This window comes from Podarcis gaigeae (assembly GCF_964106915.1).
Source record: "Podarcis gaigeae genome assembly, chromosome: 10".
Taxonomy (NCBI): domain Eukaryota; kingdom Metazoa; phylum Chordata; class Lepidosauria; order Squamata; family Lacertidae; genus Podarcis; species Podarcis gaigeae.
In genome coordinates this window covers 44,127,644-44,150,163 of record NC_139686.1, presented here as the reverse complement: position 1 = coordinate 44,150,163, position 22,520 = coordinate 44,127,644, and the positions used below count along the sequence as shown (strand labels likewise).

General features: G+C 42.6%; 1 protein-coding gene across 2 annotated transcripts in view; it reads right to left on the bottom strand.

The window, feature by feature from the left end:
- Positions 1-22,520, bottom strand: part of PTPRR (protein tyrosine phosphatase receptor type R) — a 113,549-nt gene that overhangs the window by 12,360 nt on the left and 78,669 nt on the right. For both annotated transcript variants that reach the window (XM_083699246.1, XM_083699247.1), the window contains exons 7-10: positions 4,157-4,343; positions 2,980-3,064; positions 1,946-2,025; positions 1,149-1,286 (exon numbers count right to left, since the gene is read on the bottom strand). In XM_083699246.1, the coding sequence (XP_083555372.1) occupies positions 1,149-1,286; positions 1,946-2,025; positions 2,980-3,064; positions 4,157-4,343 (490 nt within the window). The remainder of the gene's footprint in view (positions 1-1,148; positions 1,287-1,945; positions 2,026-2,979; positions 3,065-4,156; positions 4,344-22,520) is intronic.

The window sequence follows — 22,520 nt, the reverse complement described above, 5'->3', positions numbered from 1 at the left end:
CTGCAAGTATATTTTGGATAGGGTAATAATTAAATAGATAGGTCCTCAATCAATTGCCTAGACCAGGGTTTCCCAAACTTGGGTCTCCTGCTGTTTTTGGACTACAACTACCACCATCCCTAGCTAGCAGGACCAGTAGTCAGAGACGATAGGAGTTGTAGTCCAAAAACAGCTGGAAACACAAGTTTGAGAAACCTTGACATAGACTCTTTTCCTGATCATAGTACCCACTCCACCCATCCTGCATGATGATGGGAAGTCTTGCTTCTACACATGACTCTGGCTAAACCATTTTAAGCTGAGACATTCCTTCATCACCCTAGAATGTTCAGTTCACATTGAGTTCATGAGACATTGCATCCTGACCTGTTCTTAGTGCTTGGTTGACCACATCTATGGATGAATGCTATATATTAATCACTAGTAATAGTTTAAGTCTTGCTATATCAATCACTAGTAATAGTTTAACAAGGAGGTTTTCACGCCTGTTCAATTCTGTGTTCCCTTTCCCAGCCTTTGGTCTATTGATGATTGATGCCTGTGTGCAACCCTTGTATTGTATTTGTGTTAACCAATCAGCAACAAGCACATATGTGGCAATGCTGTAATATTCAATAAAAGGGACTCCCCGAGACATGCTTGGCAGATGCCTCCCATATGACACCCACCACTCGTCTGTCGTTCATTTCAACCCAACAGCATGCTTCAATACAACTATGCTGTCAAGGTAGGACTTGAAGGCAGAAGTCCAGACACAAGGTATGCAGAATGAGCAATGTGTATTTGGGCAATGTAAATGGAGGTCCTGGGCCACCCAGATGACAAAAAACCCCAATCCCTCTTGGCCTTGCTGATGTGGTCCAAAGGAAAGCAGAGCAATACATTTGGCACCAGCTTGGCTGCAGGAGTTGCCAGAAGGAGGCATACAAGACACCATCCAACCATCTTAGGGCCTCCACTCTAGATTTGTGTAGGGTTTACGCCTTAGCTTTTTCTTCTCCCAAATATGTCCCGCATGGCAATGGGTTCCGATTGTATATAGCATTCATCATGATGACGTTTGGGTGTTGATCATTTGATCCCAGCACTGGTTGGTTTCCACATTCGGAGGGGTTGTTTTCACAAGTGGCTCATCTGAGAAATCGTACCTCATTTTTCTCCTTCAGCTTTGTGATCATAACAATGACAGGACTGTCCTCTTGCCACACCATCAGCCAGAAATCATTCACTGTATTAATCATCGGGCCCTGGGTTGCGATGAAAGCCTTCTCCTGGCCACCATAACCCTGGTTGAGAAACAAGATACCTTACATTTGAACGATTAACAGTTAAAGATCTTCATTTGTATAAAAGAATCCTAAAAAAGAAGAGAGCTAACACTGAAAGCTTCAGCTTAAAGCACCAATAATCTAAATGTGCCTCCAGATAATCTGTTATTGCGCTTTCATTGTGATTTGCTTGCATAAAGCTCACACAAAGGTTAGGTGCTATCTGCTCTTTCCTGGCCATTTGCTCTGATTTGTTTGTGGGGAGACTATCTGACAATGAGCATTCTTCCTGATTTTATCCTCATTTGCTTGCATGATGGTTATATGCTTGCTGATAAATCAGTCATTTATCCCATTTTTTTACTGCATTCCTCCATCCAATCAAGTCCTACTCAGAGTAGACCCATTGAAATAAATGGGCCTGTTCATTTCAATGGGCCTGTTCATTTCAATGGGTCTACTTAGAGCAGGACTAGCATTGAATGCAACCCATGGGTTCCTGGGGTAGACACAGAGCAGAAGTAAAGAGAAACATGGTGGCCTTTAATTCAGCAAAGCTAGGGAACTAATGTTGGATAGTCTCCTAGGTAAACAAGAATCAGGTACTCCTAAATTGAAGGCACGAAAATGAACTTTAAGAAAGTAAATCCTCACACAATTCACACTGATTTACTTACCCGAATGTAATTAGCATTTATGTAGGTGCTCAAAGCATCGCTTGGGTTCTTTGGTTTCAAACAGACTCTGCTTACAGGATCTGGGAGGGAAAAAACAAACTTGGAAATCAAAATGAAAATCCATTTACCTTTAAGAGCTACAGAAGCATACGAAAAGGAATAGGTGGTGAGGTGGCCAATGGTCAAGAATGATGGGAATAGCAGTCTCCCCTCTTGTGATTCCCAGCATGCAGTGGAGGTAGAACATAAGCATCATGGCTTCTGGCTACCATGTCCATCAACCCCTGGAAGATCACAGGTTTGCCACCCCTGATCAATGAATTTGAGTTTGGCTGCATTCTGCAGTGGGCTGAAAATCTACAGCATCAGTTTCAATACAATTGAAGCCAGACATTCAAAAGACATAGTGCTAAATTGATTGAATAAAGAATAATAATAACCTGTGTGTGGAGGGATTATTGTTTTCATTTGTTACTATGGTATGCATTTTTGTGTTTTTATATTGTGAACCTTGGTTGAAGGTTGGTATAGAAATTTAATGAATAATAAGAAGAAACCTCAATGAATTTTGAAGAAAATAATGTTGCAATAAGCTATAAATACCGGGGGGGGGGGGGGGGAGGAAGGGTCCACAACTCAAAAGAACACATGGTCCTTCCCCCCGAAAAAAGGTGTGTGTGTGGGGGGGGGAGAAAATTCTGTCATTGTAAAATTAAGAACCATGCCACATTACGGTTAGGTAACTGACCAGCCCAGGAAAGAAAGATCATAATTCAGAAGTATGGAAAACTTTTAACACAAGTCACTGGCGAACTTCACAGCAATGCACAGGGTGGGGTTGTCAGCCTACAGCCTTTTTCAAAGAAAAGCCATCATTTCACACATCCCTTGTCAGGTGCCCTAGTTCAAAAGGCACACCCAGTGTTGGGAATGGAAAGGCTGACATCAGCAATGGACTGACGATAGGAAAAGGGAGGACTGCACCACTGGATTAAATAGCAGACGGATAAAAACACCAGTTTAAACGGACTTACTTGGAAGAATGGTCTTATAGCGGTTTTTAGTTCCGTGACTAGGGATGTCAATTTCTTTAGGATCTACAAAATTCATGGGGATTTCCTAGAGAGGAAGGAAACACATACACCCATAATCAAGTCACATTAGCTTTTATAAAGTGCCACTTACCACTTGCATGAAAGGAACCACAAAGCAGCGTTAAAAGACTATAATTTTGAGTACAGCAGCAATGGGAGGGAGGCAGAGTGCTTAGTCTTTTTCCCGCTGGCCATATCTCCGGCTCAAAATGGCCTCTCCAAGGGTGATGGATGTTTACAGTAGAGCTGTGCCACATACTTGTCCTCCCTCTGGCTACGTAGTTGCTGCAGAAGGGGATGGAAAGTTGCTGGGGAGGTTGGCACGGTGCAAACATGCTGGCAGAACTAATCTGGTGTTCCTGCTGGTGCATTTGCACCGCACCGACCTTGTTGCCACCTTACTTCTTCCCATCTTCCTTCCAGTAGGCAGCAATTTGGCCAGAAGGAGGTCAGGTAAACAGCACAGCCCCAGTGCGCTGCCCACTACTGGGTGGCAGGTGTGGAAATGTTACTGAATTCAATTTCCCTTGGGATGACTTAGCTTATCAGGACCAGTTGCATCAAGCTGTGAGAGGCTCTGCTGGCTGTACTGCCTTCACAGGTGTCCACCTGGCCATTGTACAGAAGTACATTAATTTTATAATGAACAATTTTAGAGTGTTGTTTGTGCTGTACTTTTGTACTGTTTTATTGTTGTTAGTCACCCTGAGCCCGACTTCGGCTGGGGAGGGCGGGATATAAATAAATAAATAAATAATAATAATAATAATAATAATAATAATTATTATTATTATTATTGAGTTCCTCTGGCAGTAAGCAAGCAGTGGGCACTGATGCTGGATGGTGTCAACCAGAACAGAGGGGGGAAATGTACTTTGTGTCCTCACTGCTTTTTTTGCTGTTCCGATATTGGTTGTTTGGATTTTTGGTTTTAGCAGCTGGGTACCTCTGAGTATATGGTCTTGCATTATATTTAATATGTAAACCACTTGGGTAATTCATAACGGAAGGCAAAAGCAGCATAGAAACTCTCTAAAATAACTACATAAAAATAAGCTAAGTTGTAGAGTAGGGTCACAGATTTGAGCTAGTTGTGATGACAGGCCAACAGACTTACCATAAATTCAGTCTGGAGCAAATGAGAACTTGTCACTGTGTCTTGCAACTGCTGTCTTGTCAGGATTCGGCTGGCTGACTGCAGGTACTCCATGGCAACCTTTTCTCTTGGTGTTGGCACGGCTACGAAAGGTTCGATGCTGCCCAAGCTGCTCATATCCAAGGTGAGCGATACATTGGATCCTCGCCTGCATTACAAAACAAGTGACGTGCAATCAGCTCTTTATCTCATGAGGACCTTACCTGCTATTTTAAAATTTGATCTAGGTTGACTGTTTGCATGTGGAGTTTGGGCTGCAATCCCAGACATACTTCCTGGGCAGTAGGTCCCATTGGAGTAAACACGCACGAGATCGCGCAGCACTTTCTCGGTTCCATGTGATTCAAATAGCCATGTGTGTTCTTTTGATCTCTGCTACTCTGTAAGCTCCTCCCTAAAAGCTTCCTAAGAATGTCAGAAGACTGTCCATCAGCCCAGGACCTATTACGGTAGGTGCTGCTGTTGTCCTGATGTCATTGGAAATGCAGGCAAACAAACTGTCATGGTTCTGCTCTCAGTTATCACAGTTGGGAGTCATAATCGATTATTATTTCACACTATTCATTTGCTTGCTTTTCTCTGCTATTTGTCAGGCAGATTGAAACCTAATTCACATTGGAGCACATTGCTCCTTGCACCTAATGGACTTTGGCTTTGGACAGTTCTCTGATTTCAGGAGATTGTGAACTCTCTTTCCATGGCCATCTGTCATGGATGCTTTAGCTGAGATTCCTGCATTCATTGCAGGGGGTTGGACTTGATGACCCTTGTGTCCCTTCCAACTCTATGATTCTATGATCTTCTGGGTAAGGTAGTTTCAAGTAAAAATTATCAGGAGGCATTTTTGTCACAATCATATGAACATATTGTTGGAATCTGGATGGACAAATTTGTCAATTTTGTTTCTCTCCATCTTATTCCTCCCCCCCCCCAATTCAATTCTCTGCTTTTCCACAGAAATTTGCACATTTTGGGGGATAAAAAATTCCACAATTTAGTGTGAATTTCTCCTAATATTTCTAGGCAGTTTTGACCAATATACACATATTTCTAAGCAATTCCCCCAAATACAATGCATTTCTGTCTGTTATTTTTACTAATACAGTGGTGCCTCAGAAGTCGAAGGGAATCTGTTCCGGAAGTCCATTTGACTTCGAAAATGTTCAGAAACCAAGGTACGGCTTCCGATTGGCTGCAGGAAGCTCTGCAGCCAATCGGAAGCCACATCAGACGTCCGGGTTCCAAAGAACGTTCGCAAACCAGAACACTCACTTCCGGGTTTGCGGCATTCAGGAGCCAAAACGTTTGACTCGCAAGGCGTTCAGAATCCAAGGTACGACTGTACATGTAATCTTCTGGATGAGACTTAACTGCAATCTGAGTATGGTGTGAAAAGGCATGGGGCCATCACCTTTCTGAAGCTAAGCAGATCTAGGACTGTCCAACCCAGCTGAAAGAGTTCTAGGGAACCACATGTTAACCACCTTGGGAACAATGATATAATATAAATGTAAGAAATAAATAACTTCAATAGGTGGATCATGGCCCCACTGCAGGATCACTCCATGTAATATACAATTCTGTCACTGTTAGGTCTGTTAATTCTCATTTTATGGACTTGTCCCCTTGAAAAATATTCTGTTGCTGCCAATGTTGCCCTGCTTTTTCAGCTAATTAGCAGCTTCCTGCATTGCAAAACTAACTTAGAAAAGAACCATTTCCCCTTCTTTATATTCTGGAAACACAATCCTTCATTCTCTCTTATTTGCTGCCAAAGGATCCTTCCAATATACTCAGGTTTGTTTGATTGAATCAGCACGCTCCTGCCATTTTGCAAGAGTGAAAATGACTTTAATTATTTGGATGTTGCTTGGGAATAATTTATCAAAGAACACTTGCTAAAAATCAATGAGGCCAACTAAAACACTATTGCTTGCAGGTTTATATCTGTTTTAAATAAGAGCTTTGGAATTATTAATGTATCCACCAAGAAAGAGAGTTTAAAGTTGCTGACAGATGTTTGCCTTCCTCTCATAGCCTCCACACATGGCAGTTTCATTAAGAGCCGGTGAAGCAAATGAGGTACCTGCGAAGTGTTTTTTAAAATAAGATCAGCCAGACAGCAATGGAGAATAAGAAGGTGAGGTTTATTGCCAGGCAATAAGGTACCCAGTTGGAATATTTTCCAAAGAACTGGGACCCCGATTGACAGAAATCCAGAGGTCTTTATACCTGAGCAGAATACAGCAAATCATTGATCATAAGACAATCACGAAAGATTCACAATAATGTCAGCGAGAATCAGCCAATCAGCAAGCGGTTGTCACGCTACCTGACCCCCGGTCAAACCTTGGTCAGCACCGGATTCTAGTTCTGCTTTCCGATGCTCGCAGTGACACTCTGTCTAACCTTTCCCCCAATTATGACAGGACATGGAGCTCGGACATTTTGTGGTTTTGCTCTTCCTGTTCTGTGGATTAATTTAGCCTGTATCTGAGGGGATTTTGTACCAGAATCTCTGATTCATGTCTTTCCCCCTTGTCCGGGGTGCACAGATGTTTAGGGGAAAGGTCGGCTCCTACTTTGCTGTTTCAAGCAGTTTTGCAGTTTGCCAAAGCTCAGCTTCCCTTATGATTCAAAATGGATTATAAAGTGCTGTAATCCTTGATTATGTGTAAGCATATATTGATATATTGATTATATTGGTTTCTGATAACTGAGTATGTGGATAGCATAGGGGTAGCCCTTCTCCCTTGCCTCACCGGCTGCCTCATTCTGGCACTTTCCCTCGAAGAATCATAGAGTTGTAGAGTTGGAAGAGACCAGAAGGATCGTCCAGTCAAACCTCCTGCAATGCAGGAATCTTTTGCCCAATGTGGGGCTCAAACCCATGACCCTGAGATTAGGAATCTCATGTTCTAACAGCTGAGCTATTACTTGCCTTTCTAAGGGAAACCACCCACTGATGCTAATCACATGGAACACTCTGCCAATAGAGATTCAGCAGATGCCTTCCGTTTCAACTTTTAAGTGCCTCCTAGTCTGTCAGCGTTATAGTCAGTCAATTTCTGATGTTAAAATTTTCATGGTTTTTAAAGCTGGTTTTATGTACAGTATATACTGTTGCCAGTTGCTCTGATATTTTTCATGAATAGAAGCATATAAATATTTTTATCAATCAATTGTAGTCTGATGATCTGTATGCAGTGCTTTTTCTGGGGTGTGCAGGGGTATGCATACCCCTAAACATTTTGTGAATCTAAGTTTGGCCTCATTGAGGGGCAGTATTTCCTATGAGTAGGAAAATGAGAGTACCCCTAAACATTTTTTAAAGAAAAAAAAGTACTGCCTACTGTACAATCACTCAGAATGTAGTGGGAGGGCATCAAAGATAAGAGAATCTTCCTTGACTTTATCCTTGCTTTTACTAAAGTCCAGAGACAGACAGACAGACAGACAGACAGACAGACAGACAGACAGACATATAGCCCAATAATACTTTACTGAGGAAACTGAACAAAAACAGTATATAACTAAGGAGAAAGAGACAAATAGGTTATATCTTTCTTACTTCAGGCCTTGGACATAGCAGGGAGACATTCAACCACAGGTACAGAGGAAAAGCTCCCTCAGAACTACACAGCCAGTCAGATTACATGCCTCCTCAGTAGGGATCATGCCACTCTGCCTGGTTGGTAAGCAACATCTTCTCCAACACTGGCTTTTGGTTAGCTGACTTCCTGAGAGCAGAATTAACCCTTAGGTTACACATTGAATGATCCCCGCTGTTTCACTCCCAGCAGTTGTCATCCTTGCCATCTAGTGGAATACAGCTTCTGCTATTTTACATAGAAAAGGGTCCCCATTTCAATACTCCACTCTCCCAGAGCACTTTGCAAATGGGTGTGAAACTGTTCACAAGGGGGCAAATATCAGGGGGAAGAAGGTGCCCAGGCAACTAGATCAACTGCCCCCTCACATAGTGTGCAATCTTAACTTTCTAAAAGGGCCTGCGTTTTCTTTTCCCCAGCATGCAGAGAAAACCCATTTGTTTTGTTTTGTAACAAAGCACAATTGAAATGTTAATATTTTCTTTGGCTTTTACATTGTTATATCTGTCAGTCGTGGCAAAAGGGCTACTTCCTTTTTAACATCAAAAAAAGAAATGTGGCCAGATCTAATTATAACTTTGAATTTATAGCTTTTTCCAGTTCAAGAGATTGATCAAGAAAACTGTGCAACAGCCCTGGTGGACAGGTGTAAAGAAGGCAATTCATTGGAAACAGTTTAAGGAGATGTATGGAAAGAAACACTAGAATTACACATATAAATTTGCTATTCAAATGGTTAGGGAATAACAAAGAATTGTTCCAAATGGTATTTAACGTCAGTGTTAGGGATGCAGGTGGCACTGTGGTCTAAACCACTGAGCTTCTTGGGCTTGTTGATCGGAAGGTCAGCAGTTCGAATCTGCGCAATGGGGTGAACTCCTATTGCTCTGTCCCAGCTTCTGCCAACCTAGCATTTGAAAGCATACCAGTGCAAGTAGGTAAATAGGTACCGCTGTGGTGGGAAGGTAAACAGCGTTTCCGTGTGCGCTGGCACTCATCATGGTCCTCCATGAGCCAGTAGCGGTTTAGTCACGCCTTTACTTTTACCTAATGTCAGTGATAAGAAATGTATCAAGGCCTTTAGCACCTCCTTGCTAAAGCTAAGCAGCTCTAACACTGGACAGTTCCTGAATGAATGACCACCTGAGTACATCATGCATGCTGTCTTGGGTTACAGGATGAGCTATAAATGTAAGAAGATTATGAGGCAGTTCTTCTTAGGAAGGCTTTTCTGTAGAAACTCACAAATCCTCCTTAGCCCAATTTCAGAATATTTCACATCCTCCCCAACTGATTCACACAGCAGTTTTGAGCGAGTGAGGCAAGGGTGAATGGAAGAGACATTTAACTGGGAAATATTGTACGAGAAACTCCTCTTCTCCTTCTCGGGGGCATCCAAGCTGGTGAAAACCATCAAGCCTTTAAAGGGGTTATTTCCTACCTTTACTTTACATTTAAATCACTTTTCTCATCATATGTGGCTATCTCATTTGGCACCCTGCTCTCTCAATGTAGTTTATATTTACTGCTTTCTTCCAATGCAAATTGGACTGCCATGCAAATTTTCCTTTCTTCCTTTTTTAATAATTTAAATTACATACTTATACAAAGAATTTACAATCTCATACTACAAAAAGTAAATTAAAGAAAAAACAATTAAGAAAAAAGAAAAGAAAATACAGAAAAAAGAAAGAAGAAAAAGCAAATTTACGTACATAAAAAACACTTAATCTTCCTAATTAATACTTAATTAAACACTTAAATAAAAAAGACTTCTGACAAAACGAGTCCTCCAATCATTCTCATTGTACTGTTTATACTTTTTTTCGCACTTTACATTTAAATCGCTTCTCTCGCCATACGTGGCTATTTCATTTGGCACTCTGCTCTCTCAATGTAGTTTAAATTCACTGCTTTCTTCCAATGCAAACTGGACTGCCATGCAAATTTTCCTTTCTTCCAATCTGTTCAAGGAATTAAACAAGGCTGACCGATGTCTAAAAGTCTCTGCCTTCTCACTTTGGTATTCCAGACAAAGGGAGGAGCCGCTTCCTTCTGCCCTCCCAGACCTCCAGGACATTTGCCGAGATTCCCCGTTGCTGCTGGGGGCTGTTTGTTAGACAGTGTCAACAGGGCAGGTGGAAGGAAGCCATTCATTAGCTGGCAGGAGGACCGATTACAGAGGAAAGGTGCTTGGCTTTGCATGTTAAGACTGCATCACAACTATGCACATCCTGATCTGGAGATTGCACTGACAGGCAAAGAGAAAGGATTGCCGAAGAGGCAAGTGTGGTGTAATGGTTAGAATGTTGGACTAGGACCTGGGCGAGAGACTTTGGGAATAATATATAGCTTACAGCTTGGGAAAAACTAAGTTTGTTATTGGTATGAGCTTTCGTGTGCATGCACACTTCTTCACATACCAATATCTGAAGAAGTGTGCATGCACATGAAAGCTCATACCAATAACAAACGTAGTTGGTAAGGTGCTACTGGAAGGATTTTTTTCCTTTTGTTTCGACTACAGGAGACCAACATGGCTATCTACCTGTAACTAGAGTTTTAAAGTTTGGGATTTAAAGTTCACGGCATGTTGAAAGAAAATTATATGAAAATGATGTGCCGATAGTATTTAACTCCTAGTAAATTAGCAAAAGTGTATAAAACATGCTCAAATGTATGCTGGACATGCAAAGAAAAAGAAGGCACCTTTTATCATATGTGGTGGAATTGTAAGGCAGTAAAAGGATCTTGGGAAATGATATATAATGAGTTGAAAAAATGTTTAAAATAACCTTTGTTGAAAAGCCTGAAGCCTTCCGTTTATGAATTCTGGGTGCTGAAATCCCAAAGATTCAGAGAAGACTATTATGTATGTGAGCACGGCTTCACGGATGTTACTGGCCCAGAGATGGAAAGAAGATAAAGTTCCTACCAGAGAAGAATGGCAGATGAAGTTAATGGACTATGCTGAAATGGTGAAAATGACTGGAAGAGTCAGAAATCAGGAAGACCAAAAGTTTCATAAGGAATGCAGGAAACTTATCTGAAAGACCATTGTAAACAGTTAAAATTGTTAGTAGGATTGGAATATCACTTGTGGTTTAAGGTTGAATTCTGGACATAATGGAAGAGGTAAAGGGTTTGGATTATCATAAGAGATGTGAGAAGAAAGGATTAATAATAGGACCCACAAAGGGGAGGATGGAAGTCCAAGAGATTCCTTGGAATCTTGTTTTTATGATTTATGTTTGATATATCTCTGTAATTTTTTAATTTGAAAAGCCAAATAAATAAATTTTCAAGAAAGAAAGAAAGAAAGAAAAAAAGAATGTTGGACTAGGACCTGGGAGGCCAGGGTTCAAATCTTCACTTGGCTATGAAGCACACTGTGAAGGTAGAACACTGTGAGGAAGAGAATTATGTATGCTACCTTAAGTTCTTTCGAGGAAAAGCGGGGTAGAAATGTAATAATAAAATTATTTATTATTATTATTATTATTATTAAATGCTGCTTGTGCAAGCAAGTTCCAGGTGCATTTAAAAGCATCACAAGGTCTTCAACAATGAATTAAGCTGCCTGGATGTGGACCCTCTAGGTGTGTGTATATCCTGTGAATTCTGCCTTCTGTATATTTGGGGATGAATCCCGAAGGATAGGTTTTTCCACAGTGTTCCCAAGATCCTTGCAATATGCTATAGCCGTTTCCATGCTCATCAGCACAAAGGTGCTAAATTGTTCTTGTTCTTTCAGTACAAGTGTAGTGCACTGCCCTGTGGGGTTTGCAACCCTATTTCTGGCTCTAGGGCTCTCTGGTTCTCTCTTTCCAAACAGACTTTTAGAGAGCCATACAATGAAGCAAAGTAAAACAGTACTTAGATATTTTGTCCTTTGCTTTCAACTGAAAATCTGTAAAATAAAAACCAAACACATTGGAATTAGCACCACAAAGGGGTTGGTGGGAGAGCAAGCAATCAGGCAAATTATCCCATTTGGGTGCGGGGGGGACACACAGAAAAAGCATGCATGCTGCACTTTAGTTTGATAGGAACAGCTCCCTAGGGCAGTGTTTCCCAACCTTGTGCCTCCAGATGTTTTTGGCCTACAACTCCCATCATCCCTAGCTAGCAAGACCAGTGGTCAGGGATGATGGGAGTTGTAGGCCAAAAACATCTGGAGGCACAAGGTTGGGAAACACTGCCCTAGGGCTTCTTTGTGTGTGAGGTTTGTATAGAAGAAAGCACACAGAGCATCATGTACAGAGTGTGGCATGAACATGCTTTAAAGACCGGGTAGCCAGTCTATGAACAGCGATCACAGAGAGCAGAAAGTGAAAAGCACACTGTGCAAGCACTTGTGTGCCTAGGGTGGCATGTGCCAGCTGCTGCTGAGATATGCCAGGTGGTTGTTTTTAATTAACCACCCCATTAATTCAGGTGGCATGAATACACTAAAACGCCAACTGGCTTAACCCTAGCAATGCCCATGCATACACTATTCACAACCACTGCACTTTTTTCAGACCAACAGCTCTGTCTTGGAAGACAGCCGAACACATTTAGGACATCATACAGGCACCTTTAAACACCCCTGACATGTGTAGGACAACTGTGATAAATTCAGTGATATACATGCATATGTGAATCCACCTGGAAGGGAGACCATTTGAGAACCACTTTGGGTTCCATGATGGAAGAAAGGTGGGAAATGGATGGATGGGTGGCCTTGCTTGTACTTAAAAAATTATCTTGAAACCGAGTGTTAATTGGGAAAGGACGCAGGATTTAGTGCTGACTGCTTAAGCTACTTGTTGCATTTGTGGGCAAAAGACTGTGTGAAAATCGACAATTATAGGGCTATTCTAAAATTAAATAAACCACTCTTTATGGGACTTTGTTGACCAGTTAGTTAAATGCGTGAGCAGGGGGACAGGATATTATTCAAGGTATGTGTCCCTGTTAGCCTATGCCAGGGGACAATCCTTCATACAAACAGCTAACAGTGGCACAACTCCATGGACCCTGCTTCCTGGTAGCAAGCCACGGAATCAGGATAGCATCTAAACAAGCTGTGTGTCTGTTGTCCCCAGGTTTTCTGACACAACTTCTGTCTTCCTTGGTTCTCCTTTCTGCTTATTGTACGTTTGTGTCTACAGCATTCTAAAACCAATTCATTATAAAACCAGTTCAAATCAAATTAATGGTAACCATTGGGCTAGAGTTCTGTGAAGAATTACCAAAGGAGGGGGGGGGGTCAGGCTGTGCCTTGGCCAAAGGCCTGGTGGAACAGCTCTGTCTTGCAGGCCCTGCGGAAGGATGTCAAGTCCCACAGGGCCCTAGTCTCTTGTGACAAAGCGTTCCACCAGAACCGGGCCACAGCCGAAAAAGCTCTGGCTCTCGTTGAGGCTAGCCTAACCTCTCTGTGGCCCGGGACCTCCAAGGTGTTTTTGTTTCAATACCGTAAGGTCCTCCGGGGGACATACCAGGAGAGGTGGTCCCGTAGGTGTGAGGGTCCTAGGCCGTATAGGGCTTTAAAGGTTAAAAAGGTTAAGGGAAGTGGGACTACATTACTTAGGCAGCTGTATTACTTAGGCCACACAGACTGCCTTGGTTTAAAGCTGTGGCTCAATGGTCACCCACCAGGGATGTGGTAGTCGTGGGTTTCTTGCATTGGCAGAGGAGTCAACTGGATGATCTTTGTGGCTCCCTTTCAACCCTGTTGATTCTATGACTCATGAACTGCCCAGCATCTTCAATGCCCAACTTCACACTCCAAGTCACTCATTCAGACTTTATCATCTCAAAATAAATAAAATTTAAAAGATAAAAAAATGAAGGAAATGATTTCGACAAGTACTTCTAGACTTAAGTTTTAAGCAATCAGTATCTGGTTGGGACAGGAATCGCTCAACATCCTGTGCAGGAAAACAGCTGACATGAGAGCAATTTCAGCTTTCCCTCTTTTAATCAGGCTTTCTAAAGTACTGCCAATTCACTCCTGTACTTCCCTCGATAAGGCTGTGCTGCTGAGCAACGGGAACTGACTGTTCAAAACTGAACGCTTAGACAGCCTCCCATCTTTTCCTGTCAATTAGTTCTACCATCGAACTGGAATGTTATCATGTAAACCATACTTTCAGGTGAAACATTGACAGTAACCCCCCCCCCCCAAGATTCATGCCTCTCGCTCTCTGTGGGTGTACACACACCCACATCCACACCCCTATCAACTTCCCAACATTTTGTCCTGCTCTCCTGCTGGTCCATCACTCTCTAGCATAGGGACTGGGAATCTATAGCCCTCCAGATATTTATCCCATCAGCACCAACCAGTGGAGCCCAATATTCTGGGATGCTGGGAGTAGGAGGGTTCCCCATCTATTGTGCACAAGAAACACAAATCAGATGGTCTGTGTGGTTAGGAGAGGACTTGATTCTCAACGACTGGGGTCACCACATTAGCAGTGGCCCTGACTGCATTCTTTTACTTTCCCCTTGTATTAAGTGACTGGTTGCCGTTCATTCCTACATGGAAAGGTAAAGCACGGGAACAGTGCTCTCAGATGCAGCAAGGACAAAAGTATCCTTTGCTGAGAGTGATTCCACAAGGAATCATGCCTTTGTATGCAGAACATACACAATGCATGTTCTGAGGTGCATAGTCAGGCTTGCCCTCCCCATACAGCCTGCCATCAAGGCTGGTGTTAGCCTGGTTGATGAAGAACCAGGGATGCTGCTGTATACCAAGTCAGATCCATGGTCTAGCTAGCTCACCAGTGTCCACACTCTGAGGGTCTCTAGGGTTTCGGACAAGCGACAGTCTCAGTCCTGCCTGGAAAATCCCAGGGATTTTCTGCATTCAAAATCTGATGAGACCATTATTTGCACGAGCTGTGGCCATAGCTCGCAATGGTCCCTTATTTGGCGGGAAAGTCCCTTATCCCAGCGCTGTGTCCCGCTGCTGTCCCTTATTGATGATGTCCCTTAAATTTCCCGGGTTTCAAAGGAAGCAGCTCCTCTCCCTCCCTGCCTGCTGGCCAGGGAGGAGGGAGGCTCCAACTGTGTTGCTTGGCTGCGTTGCTCACCCAATAAGGAGTCTAAGAACGACTGGGGGGTGAAGCTTGCATGCCTTGTGCCGATCAAATTGGCCCCGTTGCCTGGGGACTTGCCTTTGCTCAGCGCTTCCCAGCGGAGAGGTGATGGTGGTTTTCCTTGCTGCATCCCCTTTGCCGGGTTGCTGTGCTGTGGGAACCACCACTTGAGGCTGCTGACTGGGCTTTCTGCCTTTGGCTCGGAGGGGCTCAGAAGTTGAACATACCTGTGTTTGGAAAATCCCTCATTTTGGCTGCTGATCCCTTATTTTCGAGGCTGCTGGTCCCTTATTTTCAAATCTGTAAGTTGACAGCTATGGCTGTGGGGAGGGTTAGGGTGGGGCTTCAGAGGAACAATTGGGAGCTTAAAGTGAGCAAGGCAGACCAATACAGACTGAACAATTCTTTAATTTGTACATGCATTAAGCTGCATCCACACACCCTGGTTTTCTTAATGCTACATAGCCACAGATTGACACTATCCATCCTCCTAAAATGTTGGGAGAACGGAAAATTCTAAACTCTTAGAAAACGATTTTAGTGCTCTCGTGTCAGAAATAAGACTTATTGAGTTCAATGGGGCTTACTCCTAGATAAGTGGGACCTACGTTGCAGTCTAAGCTATTGATCCTTCCCTTCCTCTCACCTCCAGCCACTTATAAATACAAGGAACCTTTTAACAAGCCACTGAGACAAATCACTGACAAGCTACCAAAACTGTCTGCCAGATGTCAGCCAGTGATTAATCTGTCTTAAGTTCAGCCAAAGGGAATAAATGCAATGGGTGGTGCAGCAAAGACAAGCGCAATCAACAACTGACTGAAGAAGGTTTCCTGTCACCTTGGGAATGATATTGATTGGCACTGCAGTTTCCTGTGTACAAGCGAAAACCAGTAGCAACGACTGTAACAAAAATCAAGCCATGATAAAAACTGTGAGCCTGCAATATGCTTACGCTTCTCTTAGGAAAAAAAGCAAAACAAAACACTGGCCTAATTTACATAAAAGGCTTTGTATTAGTGTGGTGGCAACTGCAGATTTATTTGACTCTGGAGATGCTGATGCTGTAAGTAGAATTGTCATAAAAACTGAGTGTCTCTTGGGAGTTGTCTAATCCAAAATATAACCTCCACAGTTTATGAGCTCTTTTGAACATTGTTTCTTAGGAAAGGTGGAAGATCTCCTTTGGTATAGGACACAGCGTACAACAAAAAAGGCAATGCTCTGTGTTCAGCGGAAAGAGCTTCCTGTTGTAAATATATGAAGTCTCTGTTGTGAATATTTACTGCAGGGGTGGGGCCCTCTAGACAACAACTCCCATCATCCCTGACCATTGGCCATGCTGGCTGCAGCTGATGGGAGTTGTAGTCCAACAAAACACCTCCAGAGCCTCAAGTTCCCTGTTCCTGATTTACTGTCACAAACAGTTGTATTTCGGCCCTGAAGATACTAACCTGATGTTTGTTCCCCTCAGACTGAAATAGCTGCATTGTGAATCAAGAGAAAATGTCTACTTAAAACTTTAGCTTCTTTTAAATTCACTTCCCTAAATTACGATATAATTACTTTGTCTTAAGGTTTTTCGTGTGGTGAATATATGTGCGAGGGGCTTGTGGGGTTGTGGTAGTTAGCATGACCCCTGCTGATGTCATGCATGTCAGCTACATGCACCCACTGGCTTCACATCTGGCTGTTTCATGAGAGGAGGAATCCTGGACTAGTCAGGAGACTCTCCTTGCATGGAGGAGCCCTAGGCATGGACATCTCTTTGCACATGGGGCATTTCATAAGGCCACCAAATGCACAAACTGTAGAGAGTGGGGCCAGTACACGTGTTGCCTATTCATGCTTTCAATACTCAAGAGGAATGATCTAAAACTGGGGTTTCCCAACCTTGGGTCTCCAGCTGTTTTTGGACTACAATTCCCATCCTCCCTGACCACTGCGCCTGCTAGCTAGGGATGATGGGAGTTGTAGTCCAACAACAGCTGGAGACCCAAGATTGGGAAACCCTGATCTAATCCATAAGAACAGGGTACCTTAAGGACTGCTTGAACCCTTAAATCCCAGCTCAATCACTACCATCTGCAAAAGCATCGTGGGTTGCCCCCCATCTTGGTGAGGCTCATTAGACATCAACATGAAACCAAGCCTTCTGTGTTACTGACCCATTCCTGTGGAATCCTCTTCCAATAGAGATTCAGCAAATGCATTCTACAGTAACTCTGGAATGTTTGCTGGAAATGTTTCTTTGCTGCCTGATGTATGTAGACGATGACCCACCCCCCATTATAGTATGCTGGTGATACAGTTTAATTTTTGGGTTTTTTAATGGTATTATAATTCCCGGCACAGGTGCATAATGGTCATGGCAGGTGAAGGGAGGGCCACAATAATGTCATAGGAGACTGGTACTGGGTTGAATTAAGCCACAACTTTATCGATTATAGGAAAGAATAGGCTTGGCTAAGGCATTGAGCATTGATAGGAACCTGGTGGGGTTGCTTTTGTGTTGCTTTTTATGGTATTATAATTGTTGCATACCATGTTGAAATTTTCAAGTGAAACTGTGGTATACAAACATTTTTATAAATAACTAAACCACAGTACTCTCCCCTCCATTGTGTCCAATCTTTGAAATACTCTTCTGAAACAACTTTTTTTTTTGGGGGGGGGGGTTATCCCAAGCTTCTGCTTTAAACAATTGTTACTGACATTTCCCTGAAAGCAAATGCCTAAGGGTTATATTAAGCACAAAGAAAAGCATATTCATCTCAACACAATGGAGTAAATTTATCCTCCAAATCTATGCAAAGCTGTGTATTTCGGCCAGGAAATTCCAGATCCCTTCCTGTAAATATATATTAGCTTCTCATGCTTGTGAAACCATCCACAAACACTGGCTCGGTTTCATTATTCAAATTGCAGAGAGCTACACAATGCCCGAAAGTCCGTTAACAGAATGCTGAACCATAAAGGCAGGAAATGTTTAATAATAATTAGCTTATAAATAGCACAAGCAGTGATACTTAAGCCAGCAATTCTGCTCAATTAATTAAATATTAGAAAGGAAGGAATTTATCAGTACCTAAAAGGTATGAGAGCGGAAGAAACACTTGAGGCCCTGCTTTATTCCCACAGAAGTATTTGAAAAAGCAGATAGCTTGTCACAGGTGAATGGTGGCCTTTTCCAACCTAGTCTATACCTGCTGAACTGAATGCGCTTCATGCCTACGCATTAATAGGGCTCCCCACCAGGGCTGGATTTAGGTTGGATGAGGCCCTAAGATACTGAAGGTAATGGGGCCCTTTATATGTCCAGCTGTCCTTTGTCAACAACAAATTGTCGTTGTTTTTTGTGTTGAATATATGCTATATGGTAATTTATGGACCTAATGGGTATCTAAAGCTATTTGTACATAACAAATAGGTGCCTAGACAACACAAAACACTGTTGCTGTAGGTAGGTTTTATTTTATTTGTTTTTTATCTTATATTTTGGAAATGTACATCCAGGTTGTTTTTTCCCTTTTTTGCCCCCCCCAAAAGAGTGGGGCCCTAAGCTATAGCTTGTTTAGCTTATACACAAATCCAGCACTGCTCCCCACATTGTAACATATAAAGGTAAAGGTAAAGCGACCCCTGACAGTTAGGTCCAGTATAGATTCCCCCAAATTGCAGGGCAATCCTAATAATGGGTTGCAGCCAACTAAGTTCTACTGAGAGTAGATCAATTGAAATTAACAGACCTAAGTTAGTCATGTCCATTAATTCCAATGGGTCCACTAACCTTGGATACAATCCCATGTCTATTCAAGGTCCTACTGAGCAATGAAGCTTACTCCCAGGTAAGTGGGGTTAAGATTGCAGCCTCAGCCATTAACATCTGTGTTTGAAAAATAAAAACACGTGAAACGTGATAGGATAAACCCATAAATGACACCAGTCTGTGGTATTTAGATAATCTAATTAGAATTACAAGGAAGAGTGCTGCATGTTGCTCTCCTGGGATCAATAGGCCTAGGTAGGCATTGGGGACGGGGCTGACTTGAGGCCTGCAGCATCTATAGTCACTTTCTCCAGTGGGAAGTTGATCTTTGATCCTGAAAAGGTTGCTGTTATGTACTGAGCTGAATAGGATCCAAAATGCAGCAGTCTGATTGGTCCTAGAACAATAGGTTCCAAAATGCAGCAGTCTGATTGGTCCTAGGACAATAGGATTCAGAATGCAGCAGTCTGATTGGTCCTAGAACAATAGGATTCAGAATGCAGCAGTATGACTGGTCCACAGGAGCCACCCAATCCAGCTCCAGGTGGAAGTGAATCCACAACCTGATTGGCCTACAGGAGAATCCCGGAATTAGCCGATCACATGCAGCCCATTATGTAAATAATGTATATAAAGCAGATATTGTGGGGAACTTCCATTCCTCCTCACCGCTATGAGCTGAATAAAGAGTATGAAATCCACTCTCGACTCCGAGTATATTTCAGTTGCCCACCTCTTTAACTGCTGTGGCTCTCTCTCTCTCTCCCCCCCAAGATATATGAACAAGGGTAAGCTAGCTCAGGGGAACAGATGAAGTAAAGGCAAGTCTAAGAAGGGGGAATGACCCCAGTCAATGCTGTATCTTGCTTTGTGCCAGTGTAAAGGGCTGCTTCCTGATCTGTAGCCAATGGAATCCACAGAGATCAGTTGGTACCACTTAGGAATGGTTGCTGAAGACATGCATCCTATTATCTGCTCTCTTTTTCACTGTGTAGAGATCAGTGGCGTAGCGTGGGTTGTCAGCAGCCGGGGCAAGGCAAGTAATTTGTGCCCCCTAACCCGTGTTAGTTAGTTAGTTTGATTTATTACGGCCATTGGCCCATATCTAAAACAATACATCAAAATTTATCCATAAACAATACAATTTAAACAGTTCCAAGTTAAAACACCCATATAAAACCAATTTTACTTCAATTAAGTAAACACTATACACAATAAGCTCCCTCTGTGTCAACCGCAATTCAAATCCCTCAGATTTTGGGGGATATGCGTCTTAGTTCTGGCACTTATTGATGGTTCTTAAGTTTGGCTAAGCTGTCAGAGTCATACAGTGATCCATTTCTCCTCTTATGAAATAAGACATTAATCAGGTATCTAGCGACTGCAAGGGATCTACTTGAGTCTTCGTCGTTTAATAAGTATATTATTTGGGCTTCCTGAGGTCTGTCAGCAATTCTCGATAAATATGGGGGCAGAAACTTGGACCGTGAAGCCGAATGTAAAGGACAACAGAAGATTACATGATATAACGATTCTATAGATCCACTTTTACAGTCACAGAGGAGTGAGATCTGTCCGTTCGAGAGTCTGTTACCCAACACATTTGATGGGAAAACATTGAATCTAGCCTTTATAAAGGCATACCTGTGCATCACCACAGATAAGGTAGTTAAATAAGATGGAAGTTTCGTTGGTGGTGTTAAGCCAAGGTTTATCGGCGAACAGGTGCCACCACCTGTCGCAATATTAAATTGTAAATCCATCTCCTCTAATTTGTGAGTTATAATTCTCTTGGCAGAAATTAAATCCAATTTTAGTAGTTCAGATGGAGACAGTCCTAAGGACACAAGTTTCCCATGTATTATTTTTGCCCAAGGGCTAGGGAAGTCGTCTCTCCAGAGACATTGTATCAAGTGGAGATTTGGAAGTTTATGCCATAATGCCAACCAGTAACAGAGGATGCATTTCCATAATGTGGTTTTTAGAGATGTAACATTTAGTTTGAGTCGTATAGCAGTATTGCCTACACATCTGAGCAGCTGGTTTTGGATTACCTCCAATTGGGTTAGATTAACAAAGGACCCCCATATTGGGATTGCATATGCTATTGTTGCAATCACCTTTGCCTTGAAAACTTTTAACACTGATGGAATATGAAAAGCCCCATCTGAAAAGAAAAAATGCAGTAGCGCAAAGGAAAGGGCTTTAGCTCTATTTAATACATATGCAAGATGGACCTTCCAGCCCATGTTGTGTTGGAGAAGGACTCCCAAGTATTGAAATTTAAAGACTTGGTCAATGGCTTTTCCGTCTATTCTCCAATTATAGGTTTTTCGACTCTTGGTGAAAATTAGGACTTTGGATTTGCGCCCCCTAACCTGTGGATTTGTGCCCCCTAACCCTAACCCCCAGATGTTGCGCCCGGTGCGGCCGGCCCCCCCTGCACCCCCCACACTACGCCACTGGTAGAGATCAATATTGCCAATGCCAGATTTCCTCTGTGAACACTAGAGAATAAAATTATCACTACCCCCAATCAGCCCTGAGTGCTCACTGGAAGGATAGATCCTGAAGCTGAGACTCCAATCCTTTGGCCACCTCATGAGAAGAGAAGACTCCCTGGAAAAGACCCTGATGTTGGGAAAGATGGAGGGTACAAGGAGAAGGGGACGACAGAGGACGAGATGATTGGATAGTGTTCTTGAAGCTACCAGCATGAGTCTGACCAAACTGCGGGAGGCAGTGGAAGACAGGAGTGCCTGGCGTGCTCTGGTCCATGGGGTCACGAAGAGTCGGACACGACTAAATGACTAAACAACAACAACAACACCCCCAAACACACACACACATACATGGGGGAAAGAGACCTTCCCCCAGATTGCTATCACCCAGTAACGTCTCTTATGATAGTAATATTAGGCCACACTATAGTGAAAGAGAAATATAAATGGACTACTGAGCTGGTTAAAGCAGAAGGATTGCCACCAGGGGGCACATTCTAATTTCTTGAATGAACTCCTACAAGAATTTGTAACAGATGGAACAGAAGATCCACTGACAATATTATCTTCTTCCGCTAGATGTCACTACCCATCAAGCAACAGCATCATGCCTACACCAAGGAGACCTCTATGGCAAGTTCTCAGCCCACACCATATGCACTTAAATAATACTCCAGAGTGAATTTAGTGAACTCACAAAATATTGCTAATAATCTGGAAGCTTCTAGAAGAACTAATGCCTGGTAGTATAATGAAAGATGTGGCACAATCCTGATTAATTATGTTTTCGCCACTGTACACGGTGCTTCACGGTGGCATTTTGCACAGCATTGAAGCTTCTTAAAAATAGTTAGGATAATGTGTTGGGACTGTGATTGTCCATCAGATTATATCCACTTGATATTTCCTACTTTCAATTTTTCAGACATCAGTATTTGTCTGGTTGTCTCACACACTGTCTGAGAATGTGAATTTCAGAGCAAGATGTTCCTGGTTCAAACTTTAGGTTGGTGATGAATGACAATTCCCATCACACTGACCAGGGAGTCAAAACCATTGATCTCAATGGGGCTTACTTTTGAGTAAACATGTGTAGGACTGCACTGTGAGAAGCCTTAGGCAAGTCGCCATCACCTTAGCCTGCATCTTCAATATGTGGGATGCTAAAACTGTCCTACCTTGAAGAGTTACTATAAGGATAACTTACAATAATCGAAACCTCTGCACCTCATCCATGAGAATTTCACCCCCCCCCCCAAATCTCTCCTTCTCAATGCTATTTATTTTCTTGTTCACTGATGGAGAATGGTTGAGAGAGATGTTGGGAGGAAACATAGTACACATTTGGGGGGG